Here is a 22525-nt window from a genome sequence, read left to right on the forward strand (position 1 = left end):
GGTGATGACCCCCAGGGCAGTCCTGAACAAATATCTGGTGGAAGTTAGTATCAGTATCATCTTTCTCACCCCTTGAGTAGGATGACCCTTGAAGTGTGCTTGAGGCCTTCAAGGTTCTCCAGTGGGATTAGCTCCAGTCAACCCACAGTACTATGTTGATAAAAATCCTTTCATTGGCTTTCTTCCCTTTCTTGACTCACCTCCCTTCTCTGCCACAATTCTTTCCCAGGATCATCTTCTGAATAAACTACTTGCACTCAAATCCTTGCCTCAGGGCCTATTTCTTAGTAAACCCAAAATAGACTAGTACTGTGGCAGGGAGGACTGAAGAGAACAAACAGAATATTCTAGCCTGTGCTTCCCTACTTGACTCCCAGAATACTTCCAGTTTGACCTGAAAGGATTTTCTCTGTAGGAAATCTGACCAGCTAGAAAGAATGACCTACAGATTCCAATGCCATGTTTTCCCAGCCAACAGCCCAGTCAGATCATCCTATTGTGAAGCTCTCAAGTCCCACCCACACCCTGGGAGCTTCCAGTCAGCTCTTTGTTAACTTTTAATTTTGTACTGGGGCATAGCTTCCCAGGTGACCACAGCGGTAAATAGCGGCCTGCCAAAACAGGAGACACAAGAGACTCGGGTTTGATCCCTGGGTTGGGAAGATCTCCCGGTAAAGGAAATGGCTACCCACTCCAGTATTCTTGCCTGGGAAATCCCATGGACAGAGGGATCTGGGGGGCTACAGTCCATGGAGTTGCAAAGAGTTGGACACGACTGAGCAACTTTACACACACACACACACACACACACACACACACACACACAAATGATTCAATGTTGTGACAGTTCCATGTGAACAGCCAAGGGACTCGGCCATACATATAAATGTATCCATTCTCCCCAGAACTCCCCTCCCCCGAACTCCACTCCAATTAGCTTTTATAGCACTTGACTCCAGTCTTTTAGTTTCATAATCTTAAGTATGAGTGAATAGTTAAGCATCACCAGAAAACTTCTGATATGATAGGTGGTGACCAAATTAATAGAAAAAAGCAACTGAGAGGAATAAAAGACTATTCAGGAAGAAGAAAGCTTTTAAATGTATTAATATCCTCATAGGAGTATGAGATTTATGAAGCACGGCTATGACACCATGACTAAGAGACATCTGAACAATGAAAGAAAATTCTAGAAAAGTAAAAACTACAGATGGCTGGAAAACAAACTTGAGGAGTCTTCCAATAAAAAGCAAAAATATAAAGATGGAAAACAGAGTAAAACAGATGATAAGATGGCTCCTATGTAAAAATTGGGCTTGAACATGCATCTGAAAAGTTGCAAAGATAGTCATCTGTTCATATCTGGACAAAACAAAACTTGGGCAGTTGTACAGGCTAAGAATGGAGGCAGAGGCTGTACTGGTTAGGCAGCTCTTGGAGTAGTGTGGAGAATTAATGTGAACTTGACATAAAGGCAGTGGGTATTTCATTAAGAGAAAAGATGGGAGATTAAGTGGTAGAAAGAACTAAACTCACGGCTGAGCAGGTGTGTGTGGGCCTATGAGTCTGATATAAAAAGAGCAAGTTGAAAAATGGATGGATCCAGAGTTTCTGCAAGGATCCATTAAGACTCCATTAAGCAAGACTGTGGAATGAATGATGACTAGCCAGTCGGAGTGATGTGAGCTCGCAGCAGGTGGAATGAAGTTTCCCGAGTTCAGGTTCAATCAATTCATATTTCACATGGTGTCAAATACAGGGATAAAAACGCCCTGTCTTCACAGTTAGGGCTGGGTGCCTGCAGAGCAAAAGAGGTGAGCCACCACAAAAATGACAACTCTCTGCGGGGGGTGGTAGTGAAAGGATACACAACCTGGAAGTGGCGGGGGTGACGGTGAGAGTGTGTGCGGGGTCTCTGGTGACAGAAATCATGCGTGCACACTCGTGCTGAATGCGCCCACAGGCTCAGCACTGCAAAGGTCAGAGCGCCTACTCAGTCACCGAGAGAGGGTGCGGAAGACCACCTAGAGGGAAAACCGGCACCCTGCAGACTTCCTAGTAGAGTTAAAGAGTGATGATGCGCATGCGCCTATCCACCCCAAGGCCCAGGACCAGCGGCGGGAAGTTGGTTTACTGAGTAGTAACTGGGCAGCTTGAAGACGATTGGAGCCGACGGACCAATAAACAAACACCTCATTGGCTTAGCTTGCTCAGGGCCCCAGTTCTCCACCTTCCCATTGGCTTAGCTTGCTCAGGGTCCCAGTTCTCCACCTTCCCATTGGGTCTTTCAAGCAGAGCAGGGGCGTGGCTCTCGGGACTCCGCCCCCCGCCTAGGCCCAGCCTCGGGGTCCCGGGCTGAGGGAGCCGGAAGGAAGTAAGCGGTCCCGCCCCTTTTCCCCTCTCGTTTCCGTAGGAGCCACCGCCGCTGCTGCCGCAGCTCCTGCGTGTTCTCCGGCGAGCCGGAGTCTTCCTGCAGTACCCTCGGTCCCCGGCCGCGCGGAGCCGGGATGCACTGCTCCTGCTGTGGGTCCTCATCATGGAGACCAAACGGGTGGAGATTCCCGGCAGCGTCCTGGACGATCTCTGCAGGTACCGTGGCGCCCCTCGCTGCTTCGGCCCCCTGTCGTCTCCTGCTTTTCTTTTTCCCTCCTCTCACTTTCGGCGACCCCGGAGACCTCCGCGTCTCCTCTCCCGGTCCACATCCTTGTCCCGGCTTTCCCGTCCCGCCTCTGCTCCTTTTCCCGGTCGACTCTTATCTCCGACACCACCCCTCTTTTTCCGCTGTAGCCTCCCAGTTTCTCACGCACCCTCCTCCACTCCTTCTCTCGCAGCGCTGGGATTTCCTCATTTTCTTAGTTGCTCAACTATTTTGCTTTCCCGCAAGCGAAGCAGCCGGGTCTTTGGCATTTTGGGGGCTGCCCCTCCCCCTCCCGTTGCTTTTTCTGACTCTGACTTCTGTCGACAGTCTTACCCTCTCTTCCCTCCATCTCATTCCCCAGTTCTGTTGAAAGATCCCAAGGTTTTTAAGTCTTGGAGTCCCAGCTTTTCGGACCTACGTAGAGAACAATTTTCAAATTCCCCCCCCCGCCCCCGCCACTCCCCCGGAGTATTCTTATTTGTCCGTGGCGTTCTCTGTAAATTGCTGCGAAAAATTACTCTCTTGTTCATCCCCAAACTTATCCTTGGGAGTGAGGGGAAGAGAAAAAGTCTAGAGTTGCTTTTTTTCCTCCATCTCTTAATTATCCTTGAACGTATTCTCAGCTGCTGGGTTTTAACTGATGCTATACTTTTACAAGATAATTTTCTGCATTCTTCTCTCTTGTTGGCTATAATTTTAGATAGGCAAGTGTACTTTCACTTTCAAGCATGTGTAAAATAGACTTAAAATTTTATTTCAGGAAAAGGAAATGTTTCTGGTGTAGTAATAACCTGAGTTGTCGCTGGTGTAAGTGGGATGTGAAATAATTTAGATTACAAATGAATACAGGCTCTGATAAGACGACCACTTTTCACTATTTATGTCTAAATTTATATCTAAAAGTCTGACTTTTAGTAGTTGTGTTGCATTCACGACTTTAGGGGGAAAGGAAGAACTGATACTAGTGAAGTTACTACTGAGTGCCAAGCAGACACTGGATGCTCTCTTCACATGTATCATTTAATCCTCAAAATAACCCTATTTGGTAGATCCAGTTTTTTCCATTTTCATCTCTCAGACAGACTCACATTGTAATTTATACAAGGTCATTTTCATCTTAATTTAGAAAATCAATGTTTGAAATTAGCCCTTTTTCTTTCTAATGCCTGTACCTTTTTTTCTTAACACTGGTGGATGAAATAGAAAGTCCTCTCTAATGTTATTACTTCACAAAAGTACATGTAGATAAGTAAAGAGACTAATTTTGCAACCACTAAGAATTAACATCTCTGTACTTCTTTAGTGATGATATGGTTATAACTTAAGAAAAAAAGAGGTTTGATGTTTGTTAGATAAATGACTGGGAGAACATGTCAAAAGTGGAATTACAGTTTTTCTGATTCATCTTTCCAAATTTTTTTAGAGGATGTACATTTTATAGTTAGAAAAATTAAATATGAGTAGTATTAGGAAAGATGAGCAATAGTTACGTATGAATTAATAGCGATACAGGTGGTTTAGAAAAGATAGGTAATTTATAGTTTTAACAGGCATCTAAACTAATTGTCCCATTAGTATTGGGTTTATATTGTATATTACAGAAGACTGCATCATTTAAAGAAGTCATATCAACCGTTATGAAGGTGGTTTGATGTGTGTAATCCTACTTAGAAACCTGTATGCAGGTCAGGAAGCAACAGTTAGAACTGAACGTGGACCAACAGACTAGTTCCAAATAGGAAAAGGAGTACGTCAAGGCTGTATATTGTCACCCTGCTTATTTAACTTATATGCAGAGTACATCATGAGAAATGCTGGGCTGGAAGAAGCGCAAGCTGGAATCAGGATTGCCGGGAGAAATATCAAGAACCTCAGATATGCAGATGACACCACCCTTATGGCAGAAAGTGAAGAGGAACTAAAGAGCCTCTTGAACGTGAAAGAGGAGAGTGAAAAAGTTGGATTAAAGCTCAACATTCAGAAATCTAAGATCATGGCATCTGGTCCCATCACTTCATGGCAAATAGATGGGGAAACAGCGGAAGCAGTGTCAGACTTTATTTTTTTGGGCTCCAAAATCACTGCAGATGGTGATTGCAGCCATGAAATTAAAACACGCTTAACTCCTTGGAAGGAAAGTTATGACCAACCTAGATAGCGTATTAGAAAGCAGAGACATTATTTTGCCAACAAAGGTCCGTCTAGTCAAGGCTATGGTTTTTCCAGTGGTCATGTATGGATGTGAGAGTTGGACTGTGAAGAAAGCTGAGTGCCAAAAAATTGATGCTTTTGAACTGTGGTGTTGGAGAAGACTGTTGAGAGTCCCTTGGACTGCAAGGAGATCCAACCAGTCCACCCTAAAGGAGATCAGTCCTGGGTGTTCATTGGAAGGACTGATGCTGAAGCTGAAACTCCAACACTTTGGCCACCTCATGCGAAGAGTTGACTCATTGGAAAAGACCCTGATGCTGGGAGGGATTGGGGGCAGGAGGAGGACGACACAGGATGAGATGGTTGGATGGCATCACCGACTCGATGGACATGAGTTTGAGTAACCTCCGGGAGTTGGTGATAGACAGGGAGGCCTGGCGTGCTGCGATTCATGGGGTCGCAAAGAGTCGGACACGACTGAGCAACTGACCTGAACTGAATCCTACTTAAAAATAATGGTGTTTTGTAGACTTCATGTTAAACATCTGTTAAGTGTTAAGTAAAGATTCTTACTTGGTTTTCTAGTTAAGTGTATTTAAACTATTTTATGCAGATCTTTTGGAATAGAGAAAACTTTCATTTTTTCCTTTAAGGAAATTTTTTGTAGTTACTGTTTTTTGGACCCGCACGGTTGATGTGTTTAAAAATTAGGGCTAGCTACTTGATAAACTAATAGGAAACGGTTATCCAACCAAAGTTGGGTCTACTTGCCTGACATGCAGCAAAGCCTATAGTGATATAGAATTGTGGTAAAGGGAAGTATGCTGCATTCACTGATGGGCCTTGCAAGGAAGAATGGCAGTTCATGCTTAAAAGACAGACTCCCCAGGGATGGTCAAAGAAGGGTTTTTACAGGGAAGATGAGGGACAGGGTCGTGGTGAGTCAGCAGCTCATGGATCTCTTCCTGATTAGGTGGTGGTGAGGTAACAGGGTGGCATTTTAGAATTCAAATTATCAGCCTGGTTTTAAGGGTCTAAGGTCTGCTTGTTGGTGGTTAGCATGCAGTTGGGTTCTTCCACCTGGTGAGGGTTTTAGTTTTTACAAAACAACTGCAGGATACGGCTCAGGATACTATCTGCAGGCCTCGGGCAGGAACTAAAGGTCCTTGACTTTGCTTTATGGTTAAGCCAGTATTATCTTGTCTTGCTTGACTGCTTTCCTTAGTTTTCTGCATTTTGCTTCTCTGAATCAAATTTAGCTTAGGAGGCTAAAACTTTCCTTTAAACAAGAGGTGAGAGAGAGAGGGTGGGGATGTCTTTGTCTGTGATGACTCCTGCTCCATTTCAGAACCAAATAACCATTTCTTAAAACTTCAGGTTTTAAAAGTAATACCATTTTCAAGTTAATGTTTACAATATCTTTGATTAATACAAAGATTTTTAATATTAACAATTTTGACTTTTGCTTATGAGCTCTTTCAGAAACTTTCACACTTACTTTCTATGAAAATAAAGCTTAAATTGAAAAAGTTTAGTTTTTCTGTACTCTTTTAACATCTTTTTTTCCTATTGTTTAGTACTTTTTAAAGTGCCTCTTGATTTATAAGTTTGGTCTTGACTCTTGTTTTCAGTCCCTTTGTATTTTCTCCAGTTTTAGTTCTTCTTTATCCATATCTTTAAAGTTTTTTTCTTTTATTATTTTGATCTTTGATAAACATAGTCCTGCTAATCATGTCTAGTTTAGTTATTGACCATATATTAATATGTTTTGGGGAAATGTAAAATTTGAGAGTGATTTTTATGTGAGAAATTAGAGCAGGAGACTTCAATTTTCAAGATATGACTTTGACCATTAGACAGCTTACCTAAGACATGGAATATTATTTTTCAGGCAGTTGAATATGGGGTATTTCATTTACAGGAATACTGTGCAGCCATTAGAAATTCCTAAGGCAATTAGCAAACAGTAAACCGAAGGAGAGTATTTGTGTCTTGAAAATGTACACAATATACTACTGAGAGTAATAACTAGTCATTTGGTGCTCTGTGTTAAATTTTTAAATGTTTTGTGAATACATGTTTGTGTGCATGCACAGAATTCTGAAAGTATATATACCAAACTGATAAAACTGGTAACTTCTGGGTGAAGTGGAGTTGGAGGACAGCAAGGAAGACTTGTCTAAAATGCTTTGGTGAACCAAAACTGTTCTATACAGTATGTTTGTGAATGTAAAAGTAAATCAGCATCATTGTATGGTGGGTGATACTCGTCTTTGGTGCACCATGATTTCTAATGTTAAAAGTTAAAAATATTTTTCGGTACTATTTAAATAATCTTATTAAAGATTTGGAAAGCATGATTTTAAAGTAAAAACTGAAAGCTGCAGTTTGGTAAGTTGTTCCTCCTAAAGAAGAGTTTGAAGTTATTTATAAGTCCCTTTAAGAATTAAACACTCCTGTGTTAAAAGGAGAAAGGTATAGTCTGGCAACTAATATTGCTGTTTTGGTGATCTCATAGGTTAATGAAATAACCATTTAAGTGTTCATTTCACCTGAAACATTTTTGTGTTAATTTCAGTCCTTGTGGTAACGCTTTTTCTATCTGTGGAAACATTGAAAAGATGACTTTTTGTGAAGTGGAGAAATTTTTCCCATAACAAAATATTGTGAAAAGCATTTTACTTTAGCTTTTAAAATATACACATGTATGTATGTACACACACTTTTAAATATATAAAACAGATCACAAACATTCACAGAATGAAAGCATTGAAGTTTAATTTTCCTGTGTAAAATTTTTTTTCTTAAAAGTTTCTAAAAAATTTGCCTTTAACTTTTAAAATGTACTCATCTGTAAGTTTTTTTTTTTTTAATCAGTACAGATGAATTTGTGAAAAGAAAAGCAACAATCTCTTTCCCTACCCCTTTCATCCTAGTTCTGCTCTGCAGACCTCACCTGTTTTGTGAAGTCTTCTAATGGATTTTTCAATATTTTAAAGTTTACTTGTACCAGTTTCTATCAACTTCAGATATTAGATTGAGGATTTAGTGTATCTTGGTAGATTATTAGGTGGGAATTTAGTTTACACTTACTGTTGCCCTTGTCCTACTTCCAGTGCAGTTATATTACTACTTTAAATTGTTCCATTGGTTATCTTTGTGACTTTACTATGCTTATAAGTTTTACTTCTGTTTTATGAACGTCAGTGTCTCTCAAGTCTGTATTTGGTAGGGTGAGGCAGTTAGTGCCCCATCATTTCTTCTATTTCTTTTCTTACCTACTCCCTCAGCTTCTATCCAGGTGACTTAAAAATTAAGATTGATAGTATATATATTACATTTTGTAACATTATGAAATCTTAAACTTCCTGCTACTGGTTGATTGCAGGGGATGAATAATAATAATGGCATTTGTTATACATCATGACTGAGTAAATACTTTTCACAGTAGAGGCAAGTCTACACAGTAGAGGCAAGTCTACAAGATTCTGAACATAGTCAAGATCCTTTTTTAAGAATCTTGAGAGAGAATGTCCAAATACATTCTTCTTTCTTACATTCTACAAGTTGCTCTAAGTGATATCTTTTAGTTTTTTCTTTTGGATAAAGAAGCATATGCTTTGTTCATTATCCCCTGATTCCTTCTAGCTATTCTGTAATATTTTTCCCCCCTTTTGTTCTAACTTTTTTGTTTCATGTTTGGACTGTGACTCTCTTGTACATTTACCCTTCTCCTTCAAAATGCCTGTAGGTTCTAGCTGCCTTCCACCGTCACACCCTCATCTGCTCCTTAGATATCCTTGGTCTCACTCAGTTGTACCGTCTGCTCTTCTACTGAATCCTTTTTTCCTGGAGAATGCTGTCTTAGAGATCTTCACTGTCTAGTCCAGTCTGCACTGTACTAGAATTCCCTTTTCCCTGCTCTCCCAGGTTGTGTCTCTTCTCTCTTGAACGCTCTGTTTTGTGCTTTCTTTATTTTCATTCTTGTTTTGCTGGTGTTCATTCTAAAGTTGCCTCTTTGAGAGGATCATCAGGGAGCCAGCTTTCTGAGCCTGTGTGGGACTGAAGTGTCTGTTTCTCTTCTCACAGTTATGTTTCCAGGTGGCCCAGGGCCCGCACTTGCAGCACCAAGGTTCCAGGAGATACCCTTGAGAGCGCTTTTCTTCAGAGCCAGTTTTTTAAATGAGTTTAATTTTTTCTTTGTCATGAGTTAGGTTTTCCTTAAACGTTGGGTGACTTTTTGGTTGCTGTCCCGAGTTTCAGTGGGGCTGTAGAGGGGCTTGTGTGGCTGGCTGCTTGATGAGAACAGACGGGAGCTGGCTCTTAAACGCTGGGGAGCCCTTGAGTACCAGCGTGCAGGCGTTTCGTTTTGGTGTGCCAGCACTCACACCCATTTGCTGAAGTTAGAAGAGAGTCTTGGGTGCTGTTCCTCCCTCCCCTGCCTTTTGTAGGAGAAACTCCTGACTGTCAGAGGAGTGAAAGAAGTGTGGATGTTCTCCTATTAACAGACTTGGCTGTTAAGTTAGCCTTTTAAAAAGTTTTCTTATTCAGGACTTTGCCGATTGGGATGGGAATAGGGTTGAATTTCTCTGTCTTAGGTGTTTTGTACCCCATTTTAGATTGTGGTTGGCATCCTCTAGAAATCTGTTGTCATGTGAATTCCTAGTTAAAGATAGTGGATTGTGCACAAGCATCTGCTCCACTAAAAGTTAAAAAATTTCAAATGTATAACCCCACAAGAAAGGGGAGAATGGATGAAGAGATGAGCCACAAAATTTGGAAACTATACAGCAGAAGTGAAAGTGGCATGTGGTTTAGCAGACCTGACAGGCTTGTGAAAGAGTGAATATTGTAGTAGTCACTCTGCTTCAGAATTAGAGGATATTGAAAAGTGACAGAGATGAGGTGGTGAATACCGTGTACATGCTGAAAACCATCCCTCTTCCTCTGCTCAGTTCCCGGAAAGTGGAAGCCTGGCCTTTACCTCCTGATGGATTGGAAGGTTTTTGTCTAGGTGCTCTGACTAGCCCATGAGGAAATACCTGAAGATACTGACATTGGAAGTTCCTTGATCGAATGGCTCAGCCTAATCCCCTTTAATGGTCCCTCATGTTTGACAAGCCTCCTAAAAAAGCCTTGTAGTCTTGAAAGTATGAATATCTGAAATAGGCCTCAAGGCAGAATGTAGACCTTAAAATTAGCAATGACAATGAAAAATGACTGAAAAGATCAAACTATGCAGGTAGAAGAAGAAAAAGAACCCCAGAACTACTCCTTAGAGAGAGAGGTTTTTACAGTCATGTAATAGCAAAATAATCTATGAAAGCATAATTTAAGCAATTAAAAATAGCGTTTGGAATTTAAAATATGAGAGTAGAAACAAAAAGCCCAGTAGGTGGCTTGTAAGAGACTGTTTCCCAGAAAGTAAGGGTTTTAGAAGTTAGACGTAGGACATAACAGAGAAAATTGGAGAATCATAGGATCGTTCCATGAGGTCTTTCAATACTGAAGGAGGTGAGTTTCTAAGTGGATGAATTCCATTGAACAAGTGATGCAGTGGATGGAAAAGAGACAGCTAGGGAATTTTAGAACATGAACGACAGAAGGAAGAAGCTGGAAGCTTCCAGTGAGAAAAAAGGTTGGATGAAGGAATTGGGGTGGCTTCAGTCTACACATCAAAATTGTAGGCTGGCAGGAAAGAGCACTGTCTTCAGGCTTCTGAAAGAAAATGATTTCCAACCTGGAATTCTTTACTTAGCCAAGTTGTCAAGTGTGAGGATAAAGATATTTTCAAATTCACTATGTCTTAATATTTATCTCTCCTGCATTCTTTCTCCAGAAGGCATGGAAGGTGGTACTAAGTGAAAATAAGGAAGTACATTAATCAGGAGGAAGACGGGATGTAAGAACATGAGGTCTAGTATAGGGTGGAAATGTGGGAACCATAGGATGCTAGTGAAAGGACAGCATAGGATGACAGATGTATATTATATGCAGTGGCAGTCACTCCAAATTGGAACAGATCAGAAGGCTCAGGGATAGTCTTCAAGATGAAACTGGTGTGTCTTGAATGAACACCTCGAGAAAAGAATTTAGAAAACTAGTGAAAGATTGAGTTAGTGACAGGTATAGAGAAAGTAAAGCAATGACAAGACATTAATTAGTGGGAGAACTTTTGATTGTGCTTAAGAGGGAAAACGAGGACTTCCCTGATGGTCTAGCGGCTAAGACTCTGCTGCCAACGCAGGGGGCCCAGGTTCGGGCTCTGGTCAGGGAACTAGAATCCTGCATGCCGCAGCTGAGAGTTCGCATGCTACAGCTAAAAGATCCCATGTGCCGCAACTGAGACCCCGCGCAGCTAAATTAAGTAATTTTTTAAATGGGAAAAAACCGTGGATTATATGGCTTAGCTGTGAGTTGTGTTTAAAGAACCGTAGTGGGAGGACTTGAATGCTGATCTGATGCTGTGGTTATAGACTGGGACTGAGTTTTGCTCCTCTCGAGGGACGTTTGGCAGTGACTGGAGACCTTTTTGGTTGTTGCCGCTTGCTGGAGCGTGCTGTTGGTACCTGATAAGCCAAGGCTGTGGATGCTGCTGAACACCTCGAGTGTACAGCACAGCTCCTCTCAACACAGAGTTACGTGCTCCAGATGTTAGCAGTGCTGAGATTAAAAAAGGAAACTAAGATACCATTTGTTGGGGTGATGGAGAGAGGACAATGGTGTGCCGAATGAGAGGAGGAATAGAGTTAATTCTTGATCTTCTTCCATAATGGAGTTCAGTAGAAAATGTCCCAAACTGAGAACATGAAGAAATAATAGACAAGTGGTTTTTCTTTTCTTTCTTTCATTTTTTTTTTTTTTTTCCCTGAGATTTGAAAGTGTTGGTCGCTTAGCTGCATCCAGCTCTTTGCGACCCCATGGATTGTAGCCCGCCAGGCTCCTCTGTCCATGGGATTCTCCAGGCAAGAAGACTGGAGTCGGTAGCCATTCCCTTCTCCAGGGGATCTTCTTGACTCAGGGATCAAACCTGGGTCTCCCGCATTGCAGGCAGATTAGTTTACCATCTGAGCCACAGAGAAGCCCCTTTTGAGACTTGGTGTAAGTTTATTAAAATCAGATAAAATGAGTCTAGTTTTTGTGTGCGTTCTGTCTTGGTGTATCGTGTGCTAGCTAGTCTGAGGCTGGAGGAGTGGTCTCTCGTAGGTAGTTGAGTTGACTACGTCTGTGTACTGCTGGTGGTCTAAGCGCTGGATCTTTGTTGCCGCACACGGGCTCGCTCTGGCTGCGGCGTGCAGGCTGCTTCTGGACTCTCTTGTTCTGGAGCACATGCGATACAGCGCATGGGCTTCAATAGTTGTGGCGCGGGGGCTTAGTCTCCCTGCAGCATGGGGGATCCTAGTTCCAGGACAGGGATTGAACCTGTGTCTCCCTCATTGGAAGGCAGATTCTTAACCCCCAGACCACCAGGGAAGCCCCAGTCTGCCCATGTTTGTGCAGCTTGGGGTTGAGCGTCAGAGTCATAGATGATTCTGTGGGGCCTCAGCTCCTCCTTCTCTGCTGTCTGCCTGGTAGTTCTTGGCTCCCCTTTTTGAAGAATTAGAATATTGAAAAATGGCGGAAACCGAAAGCCACTTTACCACGTGTTTGATGTGACTCTCCTCATGCCTGGAGATGAGGATAAGCTATGGATGTTGGCCCTGCTCTGTTGGGACTGCACAGTTCTTGTGATCGGAGAGGAACGTTCTTGTCCGACAAGGTTTTAACTTCTGTGGACCCTGTTACAGTCACTTGCTGCCAACTCTAACCAGTATGGCATTGCTTGGTACTGTGGCATGAGAGAAGGGAGTAGAGAGGGGGAGACCCCCATTGTGGAGGGATTCCTTTAGATCCTGTCTTGATCCTTGAGGCAGCACTTGAGGGCTCCTGGCGCTCACTTCTAACCCCCAGTCCACCTTAGGGATACTGGAGGGTGGAAAAATGGTAAATTCAGATATTTGTCCTCCTCAATCTTCCTGCTGCTGTTTACTTTTCACCATCCTCACATAGCTGGTCTGTGTATTTCATTCAGGGTTTATAGCTGCATTTTGTGGGAGGGACAGAGTGGAGTGTGCTTACTCCCGTCTTATATTTCAAAGATAAATTGTAACTGCCAGTATGTGTCAGACAGTTTGCTAGACTATAGGAGTAAAAATATGCAAAGATCAGTTAGTTCAGTCGCTCAGTTGTGTCCAACTCTGCGACCGCATGGACTGCAGCATGCCAGGCCTCCCTGTCCATCACCAACTCCCGGGGTTTACTCAAACTCATGTCTGTTGAGTTGGTGATGCCATCCAATCATCTCATCCTCTGTCGTCCCCTTCTCCTCCCACCTTCAGTCTTTCCCAGCATCAGGGTCTTTTCTAGTGAGTCAGCTCTTTACATCAGATGGCCAAAGGATTGGAGTTTTCAGCTTCAGCATCAGTCCTTCCAATGAATATTCAAGACTGATTTCAGCACTTTATCTCAGTGAACTAACTTGGAACAGTTTATGGACCGTAATGGTGGTAAAGAATTGGCCTGCAGTGTAGGGGATGTGGGTTTGATCTCTGGGTCGGAAAGACCCCCTGGAGAAGGAAATGGCAAACCACTCTAGTATTCTTGCCTGAAAAATCCTACGGATGGAGGAACCTGGTGGACTACAGTCCATGGTGCACAAAGTCTTGGACATGACTTGGCGATTAAGCATGCACCCAGTAGTAAAAATCAGATAATTGCTTTAATGGAGTAGGAGTTGAAAGAGTATATAAATCTGTTTAGAGGAGTCTGATATACCTACCACTGTAGGAGATGCAGTGTTTGTAAGTCATGAGGAATGAATTATAAGAAATGAATGAAGTAGGTACTTCATAAGTCGTTCCTCATGACCTATAAGTAAGTCATGAGGAATGAATTATAAGGAGAGGAGAGAGATAGTATGTGGATGGCAATTTAGCACATTTCTAAGAATCAGGTGTCACTGGCTATAAAGAACTTTACAGAGTGATAGAGGCTGTGCAGGTGAGCAGGCACTGGATCTTAAATGCCACGTGGAAGAGATTTTTATGTCTTAGACAATGCTGTCAGGGTTGCGTGTTACCTGTCTTGTTCTTAATACAGATTAATCTTAATACAGATTGTTTTTCTAGATTATTGTACATATATTTGTCTTAACTGCTACTTATTCAGTTCCCTGTTGGAATGATATATTTTTATAATTTTTACAGCATTGTTTTGAGATTTGACTTGAAACTTGAGAACAGCAAAGAACGTTTATCACCACAACTAGTGGATAGCGTAAGTCAGAGGCCCCAAAGGCTGGGATCTATGCCTGGCGATCTGAGGTGGATCGGATGTCATAATAATGATAGAAATAAAGGGCACAGTAAATGTAACGTGCTTAAATCATCCCCAAACCATTCCCCTTGTCCCAGTCCATGGAAAAATTGTCTTCCATGAAACTGGTGCCAGAGAGGTTGGGGACTGCTCATGTAAGTGATCAAATTGGGTGATGCTATTTTTAATTTTAAAAAATGACTCTAGACACCAGTGGATTTCTTTTATGTAATTTCATTTTGTCTCTAAAAGTCACTAGAAAAAGGTTACAGAAAATGCTAAGCATGGAAGAAGGTTAATGGTTGTTGCTTAATGTGTCCTGTAAATCACATAAATTTTGATTGGTTTGTTGCACAAAAAAGGGGTTCATTATCTTAATCATACATAAACATTTGTATGTATAATATAGCGTACACTTATACTATGTATTAACTGTTCCTCTGAATGTACTTGGAAAAGACAATTTAGATTTTCTTTTTTTTAAAGTGATTGTATTTGAAAGTTATTTTGAACTCAGGTTCTTCAGATGAGCTCTTTGGGAAGTCTGGTCTATTAATGATTTCTTTTGCATTTCTTTGTAATACTTTAAATATAAAGATTAAACAGCTAACATCTTTCCTGTTTGAGTGTATGAATTTATTTGCATATATTCTTTGAAAATGTTACCAGACATGGGAGGGAATCCTAGTGATTTTTTTTTCTTTCTATTTTTTTTTTTTTTGTCCACACCACATGGCTTGCGGGATGTGCTAACATCCCCTACCAGGCATGAAATCTGTGTCTGCTTCAGTGGAAGCATGGAGTCTTAACCACTGGACCTCAGGGAAGTCCCACAAGTTTGTTTTGTTACTCACCTTTAATTTATTGTTAGTGAGTTCTTAATCTCTGTACTTGTGAACAGAGGATAGATGGCCTCTTAAAAAAATTGTGTTATGAATGAGATTCATTCATAACTCATCTTCCCTGGGTTCCCTGATGGCGCTGATGGTAAAGAATCTGTCTGCAGTGCAGGAACCTGGGTTTGATCCCTGGGTCGGGAAGATCCCCTGGAGAAAGGAATGGCAACCCACTCCAGTATTCTTGCCTGGAGGATTCCATGGACAGAGGCTACAGCCCATGGGGTCGCAAAGAGTTGGACAGACTGAGCGACTAACATTTTCACTTTCCTGCCAATTTTGCTTCCTTGATCAGTACTGCTTTTGATCTGTTCTCGCGTTGGTGGGTCAGGAATGAAGCAATTAAAAAGGTTAAAATAAATTGTTATGGTTTGTAAATGTAATTTTTGTATGTTTTTTGTTTTTGACAGCCGATTTATTTTGCATATTCCCAGCGAGGAAAGAGACAATGCTATCCGAGTGTGTTTTCAGATTGAACTTGCCCATTGGTTTTACTTGGATTTCTACATGCAGAACACACCAGGATTACCTCAGTGTGGGATAAGAGACTTTGCTAAAGCTGATATCCTTTTTATTACTATAATGACTGTCTTTCATTCTTGTTAATAAGATGTTTTAGCACAAATTTTCTTTTGCTTGTCTTTGAGATTTATAATCTTTTAAATAAAACGTAATGATTTCTAAAATTTGTCAAATACATAAAGCATATACATATGGTTTGTGCCTGATGGTGGTAGGCACAGTTTGATAGTAGGGTTGCACCTTGGTATTCATGGGGGTGGTTCCAGGACCACTCCCCTTCCCTCAGGATACCAGAATTCATAGATGTTCCTTGTTTAGTCACTAAGTCATGTCCAATTTTCTGTGACCCCATGGACCATATAGCCCATCAGCCTCCTTTGCCATTGAATTTCCCATGTGAGAATATTGGAGTGGGTTGCCATTTCCTTCTCCAGGAGATTTACCCGACCCAGGGATCAAACCCTCGTCTCCCGCATTGGCAGGAGGGTTCTTTACCACTGAGCCCCCAGGGAAGCCAGCTCGAGTTTCCTTGATGGTGTCAAAAGGCTTGGTAGAGTTGGCCGCTATCTGTGGGTCACACATTGTTGCAGGGAGAAGTCAATTCCGACTCCATATTCAAATTGTTTCTTTAACTTGCTTTCTATTGCTTTTGTTATTATAATCATACATAATGGCCTGCTTCAGAGAAGCCTGACTGTTTTTAAAGTTTCTTTGTTTAGACCCCCCCCACCCCCCACCTGTAGTTGGCAGGAAGGAAGAAATGAACACACCCCCCTGCCTGAGGCTGGCCATTCTAGGAGATAACTTGCAAGGTTAATAGTCTTTTTACTTTGTTTCCTCACCTCCGCCCCATGTCTGTCTATAAAAGAACCTGGCATCCAGCCCCTGGTAAAATGATTATTTTGAGACGTTAGTTGGCCATCTTGGTTAGTTGGCCCTCTGAATAAAATCATATTCTTTGCCTTAACTTTGTGTCTCGGATTCATTGGCCTGTCATGTAGTGAGCAGAGTGAGGTTGGTCTTGGTAACACCTGTGGATACTGGAGGGACAACTGTATTCTTATTTATGTTGCGGACCCCCTAAAATGTGCAGTTATAATTAGAAATAAATTTGATTTTCTTTTCTTTCAGATATAGCTAGCCTGTTTTTAGAACTGATCTGGTTTTTTGTGTTTGTTTTTTTTACATTCCTCTTGCTGTACCACTTAACTGAATGATCTTTATTGAGATTACTACCTTTCTGGGATAGATATTCTTAAGTAATTATTGAATACTTCCTCAGTTCAAAACAGTTTTTGGTTTTATGACAGATTACTTGCCTTCTGAGAAGCTTTTGTTCCTCCCTATTTACAAATAAGATAGAAACTTGTCATAATTAGATTCACACGAATATTTAAGATTATAAAAGGAAGCTATGTCACAAGGCCAAAAACCTGGTAAATTGCTAATGCTCTTGATACTGTTTTTAGAATTTGGCAGAAGGTGGAAAGTTTTATGCACGTTTAAGCAAGGCTATGTTTTAAAGGGAATGTAGAATTTTCATTCTATACATTTCCTGTAAGCAGGCTGGAGTGGGAAATACATTGCAGATAAAGAAAAGGGATGGAGCAAAATTGGGGAGTTGGAAATGATAAGCAATACCTTGGAAAGTAAGTTTTTACTCAGATTCTTACAGGGATCCAAGAGGAGATGGGGATGGAAGTTATGTAGGGGAATTTGTGAGTTTTTAAATGTTGAGCCAAAATGCTTTGGTTTTTGTTCTCTTGGTCATTTACACCGTGTGTTGACACGGATCTATGCCCGTAAGTTCACTCTACTACACTAGAGGGAGTAGGAATAGGTGCCTTAAGCCTCACGCTCAGCTCCCTGTGCTTTTTCTTAAGCTGCATGAAATAAGGAACCCCTTAGGGTTCTGCAGAAAGTGAATGAAACTGTTTATAGCTATATAAACTGTTAATCTGTATAGCTGTTAACCTTTGAAAGTTTTTCAGCAACTATGGAGAAGTAAATGAAAAAAGGAGGAATAGAAGTACTGTGGAGCACTATCTTTGTTAGAGTCTTGGTAGCAGATTTTATGAGGAAATCATAGAACACTTTGTTTTTAAAGAGCTGTAATCTAACTGGAGAAACATGAATATAATAAGAAAGCTGTCTTCTTTGGTTTTGGTCTGTTTTGCATAGACTTGGGGTCTTATAAGAGCAACTGTACATATTTTGGGGTTCTGGATAAGATTTTGTGCTTATGTGGTAGTTTACTCACTAAGTTATGTCTGACTCTTCTGACCCTGTGGACTGTGGCCCACCGGGCTCCTCTGTGCATGGAATTCTCCAGGCAAGAATACTGGAGTGGGTTGGTGTTTCCTTCTCCAGGGGATCTTCCTAACCCAGGGTCTCCTGAATTGCAGTTTTTCCTGAAACACAATTGCAATTGTGTTTATATATATGAATTTTTAAAACTTTTCTTATTATTTAAAAAAAGCGCCCCTGTTTTAGTTAAGTTTCTTCTTCTAATTCACTTATGTGGAAGAAAAAGCTTCCTCTAATGTGGTTCAGTTCAGTTCAGTCGCTCAGTCGTGTCCGACTCTTTGCGACTGTATGAACTGCAGCACACCAGGCCTCCCTGTCCATCACCAACTCCTGGAGTCTACCCAAACCCATGCCCATCGAGTCGGTGATGCCATCCAGCCGTCTCATCCTCTATCGTCCCCTTCTCCTGTCCCCAGACTCCGTTAAATAACTGAGTGCTTCATCTGTGCCAGGCTTTGTGTAGTGAACAGGGTGTATGTGGCCGCTGTCTTTAGGATGACCGGCAGGAAAGGACATGATCGCACTGAAGTCTGATAGGTTCTGATAAGGTAGCCTAGTGTTCATTAGAAATAGTGACGCGAGTAATCCCACTCAGATTTGAAATTAGATAAAAATCTTCTTTGGAGGCAGAATCTACTGGGCTGTATTTGTCTGGACTTTACCCATAAGGGTAATAAAAGAATGTAGGAGATTAAAAAAAGACTTCCAGGAAAAAAGTTTAACTTACAGAGAAGTGGAAAGAATATTAAAATCCAGTGCCATCATACCCTTTCTATGTATTTACCCATTGTTAACGTTTTGCCACATTTGCTTTATTTCTCTCTAGGGATGTTTTGAAAAACATTCCTCAAATAGTGCAGGCAGTGAATTGGAGGAACGTCAGATTGGAAACCTAATTAAGATGCTGTTTCATTAATTTATGAGAGAAATGGAAGCTTCTGATAGAAGTGAATGGAAGATGTTAAATTTCAGTGGTATTTAGGAGGTAAACTTTGTCTTAACTTGAACGTCTGAGGAGAGGTAGAGGAAGGAATCAAGGATGGTATCCAGGTTTCTGATTTGAGTGGTTGAGTGGATGGGTGTGCCGCTCCATTTGTAGAAAAATAAAGGCGAAATTTTGTGGGGGCATGACGGACACTGATTTGCGGTACCTGTGAGACTGGAGAGTAAAAGTTAGTAGTGTGAGTTCTGGAGCCACATTGCTTGCGTTACCATCCCATCGTTGCCATTTACCAGTCGTGCGAGCTTGGACAAAGAGCAGGGCTTCTCTGTGACTGCTTTTCCTTTTGTTGGTTGTGCACAGTCCTGTGACTTTTCTTTAGGGCTACTCAGGTATAGCACTTAACGGAGTATGTGCCGGTAGTACTTGCTGGGTGTGTACTACATACCCCGGCGTGTGCTACAGAGTGACTGTCCTGGACTTGCTCCTGGGTTGAGGTTTTGCTGGGGAGCTATATGCATAACTGTGGCAAAAGAATTTTGAATATTGCTAAGACATTGATTGAAGTGATGGACTGTATTGTGGAGAGAAGAAAATAAAAGCCAGAGGGTGCTAATATGGAGACAGGAGAACAGTCAAAAATAGATGTAGAATAACCATATATTGTGACCACTTAGAAGACTGCTGTAGAAAATTATGGCCAAGATGTTTTATTCTAATCAAAGTACTGTGATGGTTCTGTTGATGGCAAGGTGCAGACTGTTGCTCCGGGGGTTGGTCCCAGCAGTGGGCGTGGATGTGAGGACAGGGAATACGGGGAACTGGGGCCAGAGCTTGACCCGAGAGGAAATTGATGTCATCTGTGACAACAGAAGGATTTTGGATGGCAGTTATAGTGAAATGATTGTCTACAGTTAGAGTGTATTTTTCATGTTTTTGCAGAAATGTTAAAAAGAGTCTACTAAAGAGTCACTGAATTGTTAAGAGACGGGACATGTGTAATACAAGTAGACGTATCTGCTTAAAGCTTCTTCCATTCTTTATGTAATCAGTGTGATCTTCTGTCTTTGTCTTAGAACTGTTGGTAAGACCCAGTAAGCCAAGATTCAAGATGCAAAATAATTTGGTTTGATGGTTAAGAAAATAAGACAGTAGTCAAATAATAATTTTAGTAAAAATTAGAAAATAATTATCATTACTCAGCATATCACAAGGTTTTTTGAGTTAAGTACATTGTCTCATTAAATAAAAGTGGTATTTAAAAACTCTCCACTCCAAAAAAAAAAAACAACTTTCCACTCCATTGTTGGAATGAATTACTATATGTACTATTGAATATGGAGGAGGATTGAAGAGTTGTCTTCAGTGAGGAAATTGATGTCATTTTGGATTGGGTTCTGTTATTTGCTAATTGTGTGGACTTGAGCAAGTACTTTTCATCATTAATTCCAAATATATCTTGGTCTGCAGTTGATTGGTTCATCAGCTCACTCTTTTTATGGTGATTTTGGGGTAGGAAAAAAAATGGGTAAATGAAGAGTATAGATAATTTTCAAGATGATGTCCGTTGATTTTAATTTCTTTTGCTAATGTTTGTTATTCTTTTTGAAGAAGTTGTTTAATGGGTAGAAAGATGAGATAAAACTTTGTTATAGATACACTAATGCACTGTGAAATTATTAGGAACGTTGTAGGGAGAAGGAAGAGAAAGGAAAAAAAACGAGGTAAGTGTCTTCCTCTTTGACACTTCCTCTTTAATACTATTGGAAGTTACTTCTATTCCTGGGTTATTTTCATATTTTTTCCCCTGTGGTTAAATTTTTAATGGAAAAAATATCTATTTATTTAAAATATATAATTAGATTAAAAAAAAATCTGTGGTGACTCTAAAACACATAAGGAATTTTTACTAAGTATCTCAGGCTAGACTTTTAATGGGAAATAGCTTTCAGAATTACAGGAAGCTGGAATCTTCCAAAATCCTTCCATAGAGCTTTACGGAATAGTTAATATTATATCCACATGATTCCCCCACTCCCTAAATGAAAGCAAAAAATATTTTTAACCTAGTGCTTGCCTATTTAATACAGTGTTGTTATAGATGGTTGCCTTTTTTGAGCTCTTTGAGAACCTTATTTCTTACTGCAGCTATAAAACCATATTTTTAAACAGAAAAATATACAGCTCATAAAATTAGTTTTCATAAAATGAATTTAATGTGATGTTTTTGTTTAACTCAGTAGTTAATGTGAATACAATGCTGACTTCTTTGAGGATGTTGACATGTGTGTACTACAAGTTTTCCCTGCACCTTTCTTTGCCTTATCTGTTACAAACCTTCCTCTCTTACATTAACATAAAAATGAAAAGACAGAATATGTAAGTTTTCACAGAGGACTTGAAAACCTTTGAGAGGGTCCTCTGTTTGAGAAACACTGTCATAAATTATAATTTGCCCTGTAGTTTTCATAATTAACAGTGTTGTAATGAGGCATTTGGTAGCATATGAGTATTGGAAGCCTGAGCATATACTTTACAGGTTTAGGTTTTATTTACTTTAGAAAAAATCATTTTACCCTGCCCAAATTTGGAGAGGCATACCCAGTTTCTTTTGAAACAGGCCAGACTTTCCTTAATACTCATGTTTACATTTCTCTATAATCCTTAATAAATCTTCATCTTTAGAATGTTTTAAATTATAAAAGCGATACATACGCATGGTAAAGAAAAATATTCAGCTCTGTAGTGTGGCAAGCTTCATTCATCTCTAGTTCTGCTTCCCAGAGTTAGGGTTAGCTACCCCCGCTGCTTTCTGGGGCGGGGCGGCTGAGAGGCTTGTGGGGTCTCAGTTCCTCAGCCGGGGGTTGAGTCTGTACGCCCTCCTAACCACTGTACTGCCAGGGGCTTCCCGCTTCTGGTTACTCTGACGGCTCCTGCCTCTTACTGTGTCTGCTGTGCTTGTCTTTCTTGCTGTCCATTTCACTGTCTGTTGACTCTTCATATGATAAATTCGACACACTTAGTGATTGGAAGTGCTAACGTGACCCTGAGTTTTTTGGTGTTAACTTAGGGTGCCAGAGTGTGTATTCAAAGTTACTTGATTTGTGCCTGGGCTAAATGCAAAAAGTTAGAAATGTTTTGTTCAGGCGAAAACAAATGTGAAAAGACAAGAAAGATGCACTTAAGTGAGGTGAAGATGTGAGTAATTTTGTATAAAATACACAATTCATTTGAAAAGATGTCTTTCTGTGTATATGTGCTTAAACTGTATTAAGGGAGAAAGTAAGTGGCTTCCTTAACACATGGTATACTCTTCAATCATTGTCCATTTTTGCTGCCTCAAGGTGAAGATGTGGAAAAAATTTTGGATGAATGGAAGGAATATAAAATGGGAGTGCCAACATATGGTGCAATTATTCTTGATGAGACACTTGAAAATGTGAGTGAGAGTAATACAAAATTTTTAAGTGAAATGGTAATCAGCTGTTTTCATCCTAATATTTTATCTATAATGTTCTGAACTGAGGTTTTAAAAGTATACTTAGATTTTTAGTGCTACAAGACCAAAATTTGCATATTTTGTCTGCATTCTGGGTCTTAATAATTTATGCCTGTTGCAGTATGGCCTATTGTCAAGGAACTTGATTGCTGAAGAAATACTTTAAAATTGGCAGAATGCCTTTCTTCATAGGAAAAGTAATAGTATATCTGGCTTCC

At 40.7% G+C, this 22525-nt stretch overlaps 1 protein-coding gene across 3 annotated transcripts in view; it reads left to right on the plus strand.

Moving 5' to 3' along the window:
- The first annotated feature begins 2340 nt into the window (after positions 1-2340).
- The window catches only part of DCP2 (decapping mRNA 2), a 53951-nt gene continuing 33766 nt past the window's right edge, over positions 2341-22525 (plus strand). The window contains exons 1-3 of one of the 3 annotated variants that reach the window (XM_043920205.1): positions 2344-2589; positions 15450-15601; positions 22120-22247. In XM_043920205.1, coding sequence (XP_043776140.1) covers positions 2537-2589; positions 15450-15601; positions 22120-22247 — 333 coding nt within the window. In that variant the 5' untranslated portion in view covers positions 2344-2536. Of the gene's footprint in view, positions 2590-15449; positions 15602-22119; positions 22248-22525 lie in introns of all 3 variants that reach the window. The other 2 variants (XM_043920206.1, XM_043920207.1) reach the window with 2 other exon arrangements.

Source organism: Cervus elaphus, chromosome 12 (assembly GCF_910594005.1).
Source record: "Cervus elaphus chromosome 12, mCerEla1.1, whole genome shotgun sequence".
NCBI classification, from domain to species: Eukaryota; Metazoa; Chordata; class Mammalia; order Artiodactyla; family Cervidae; genus Cervus; species Cervus elaphus.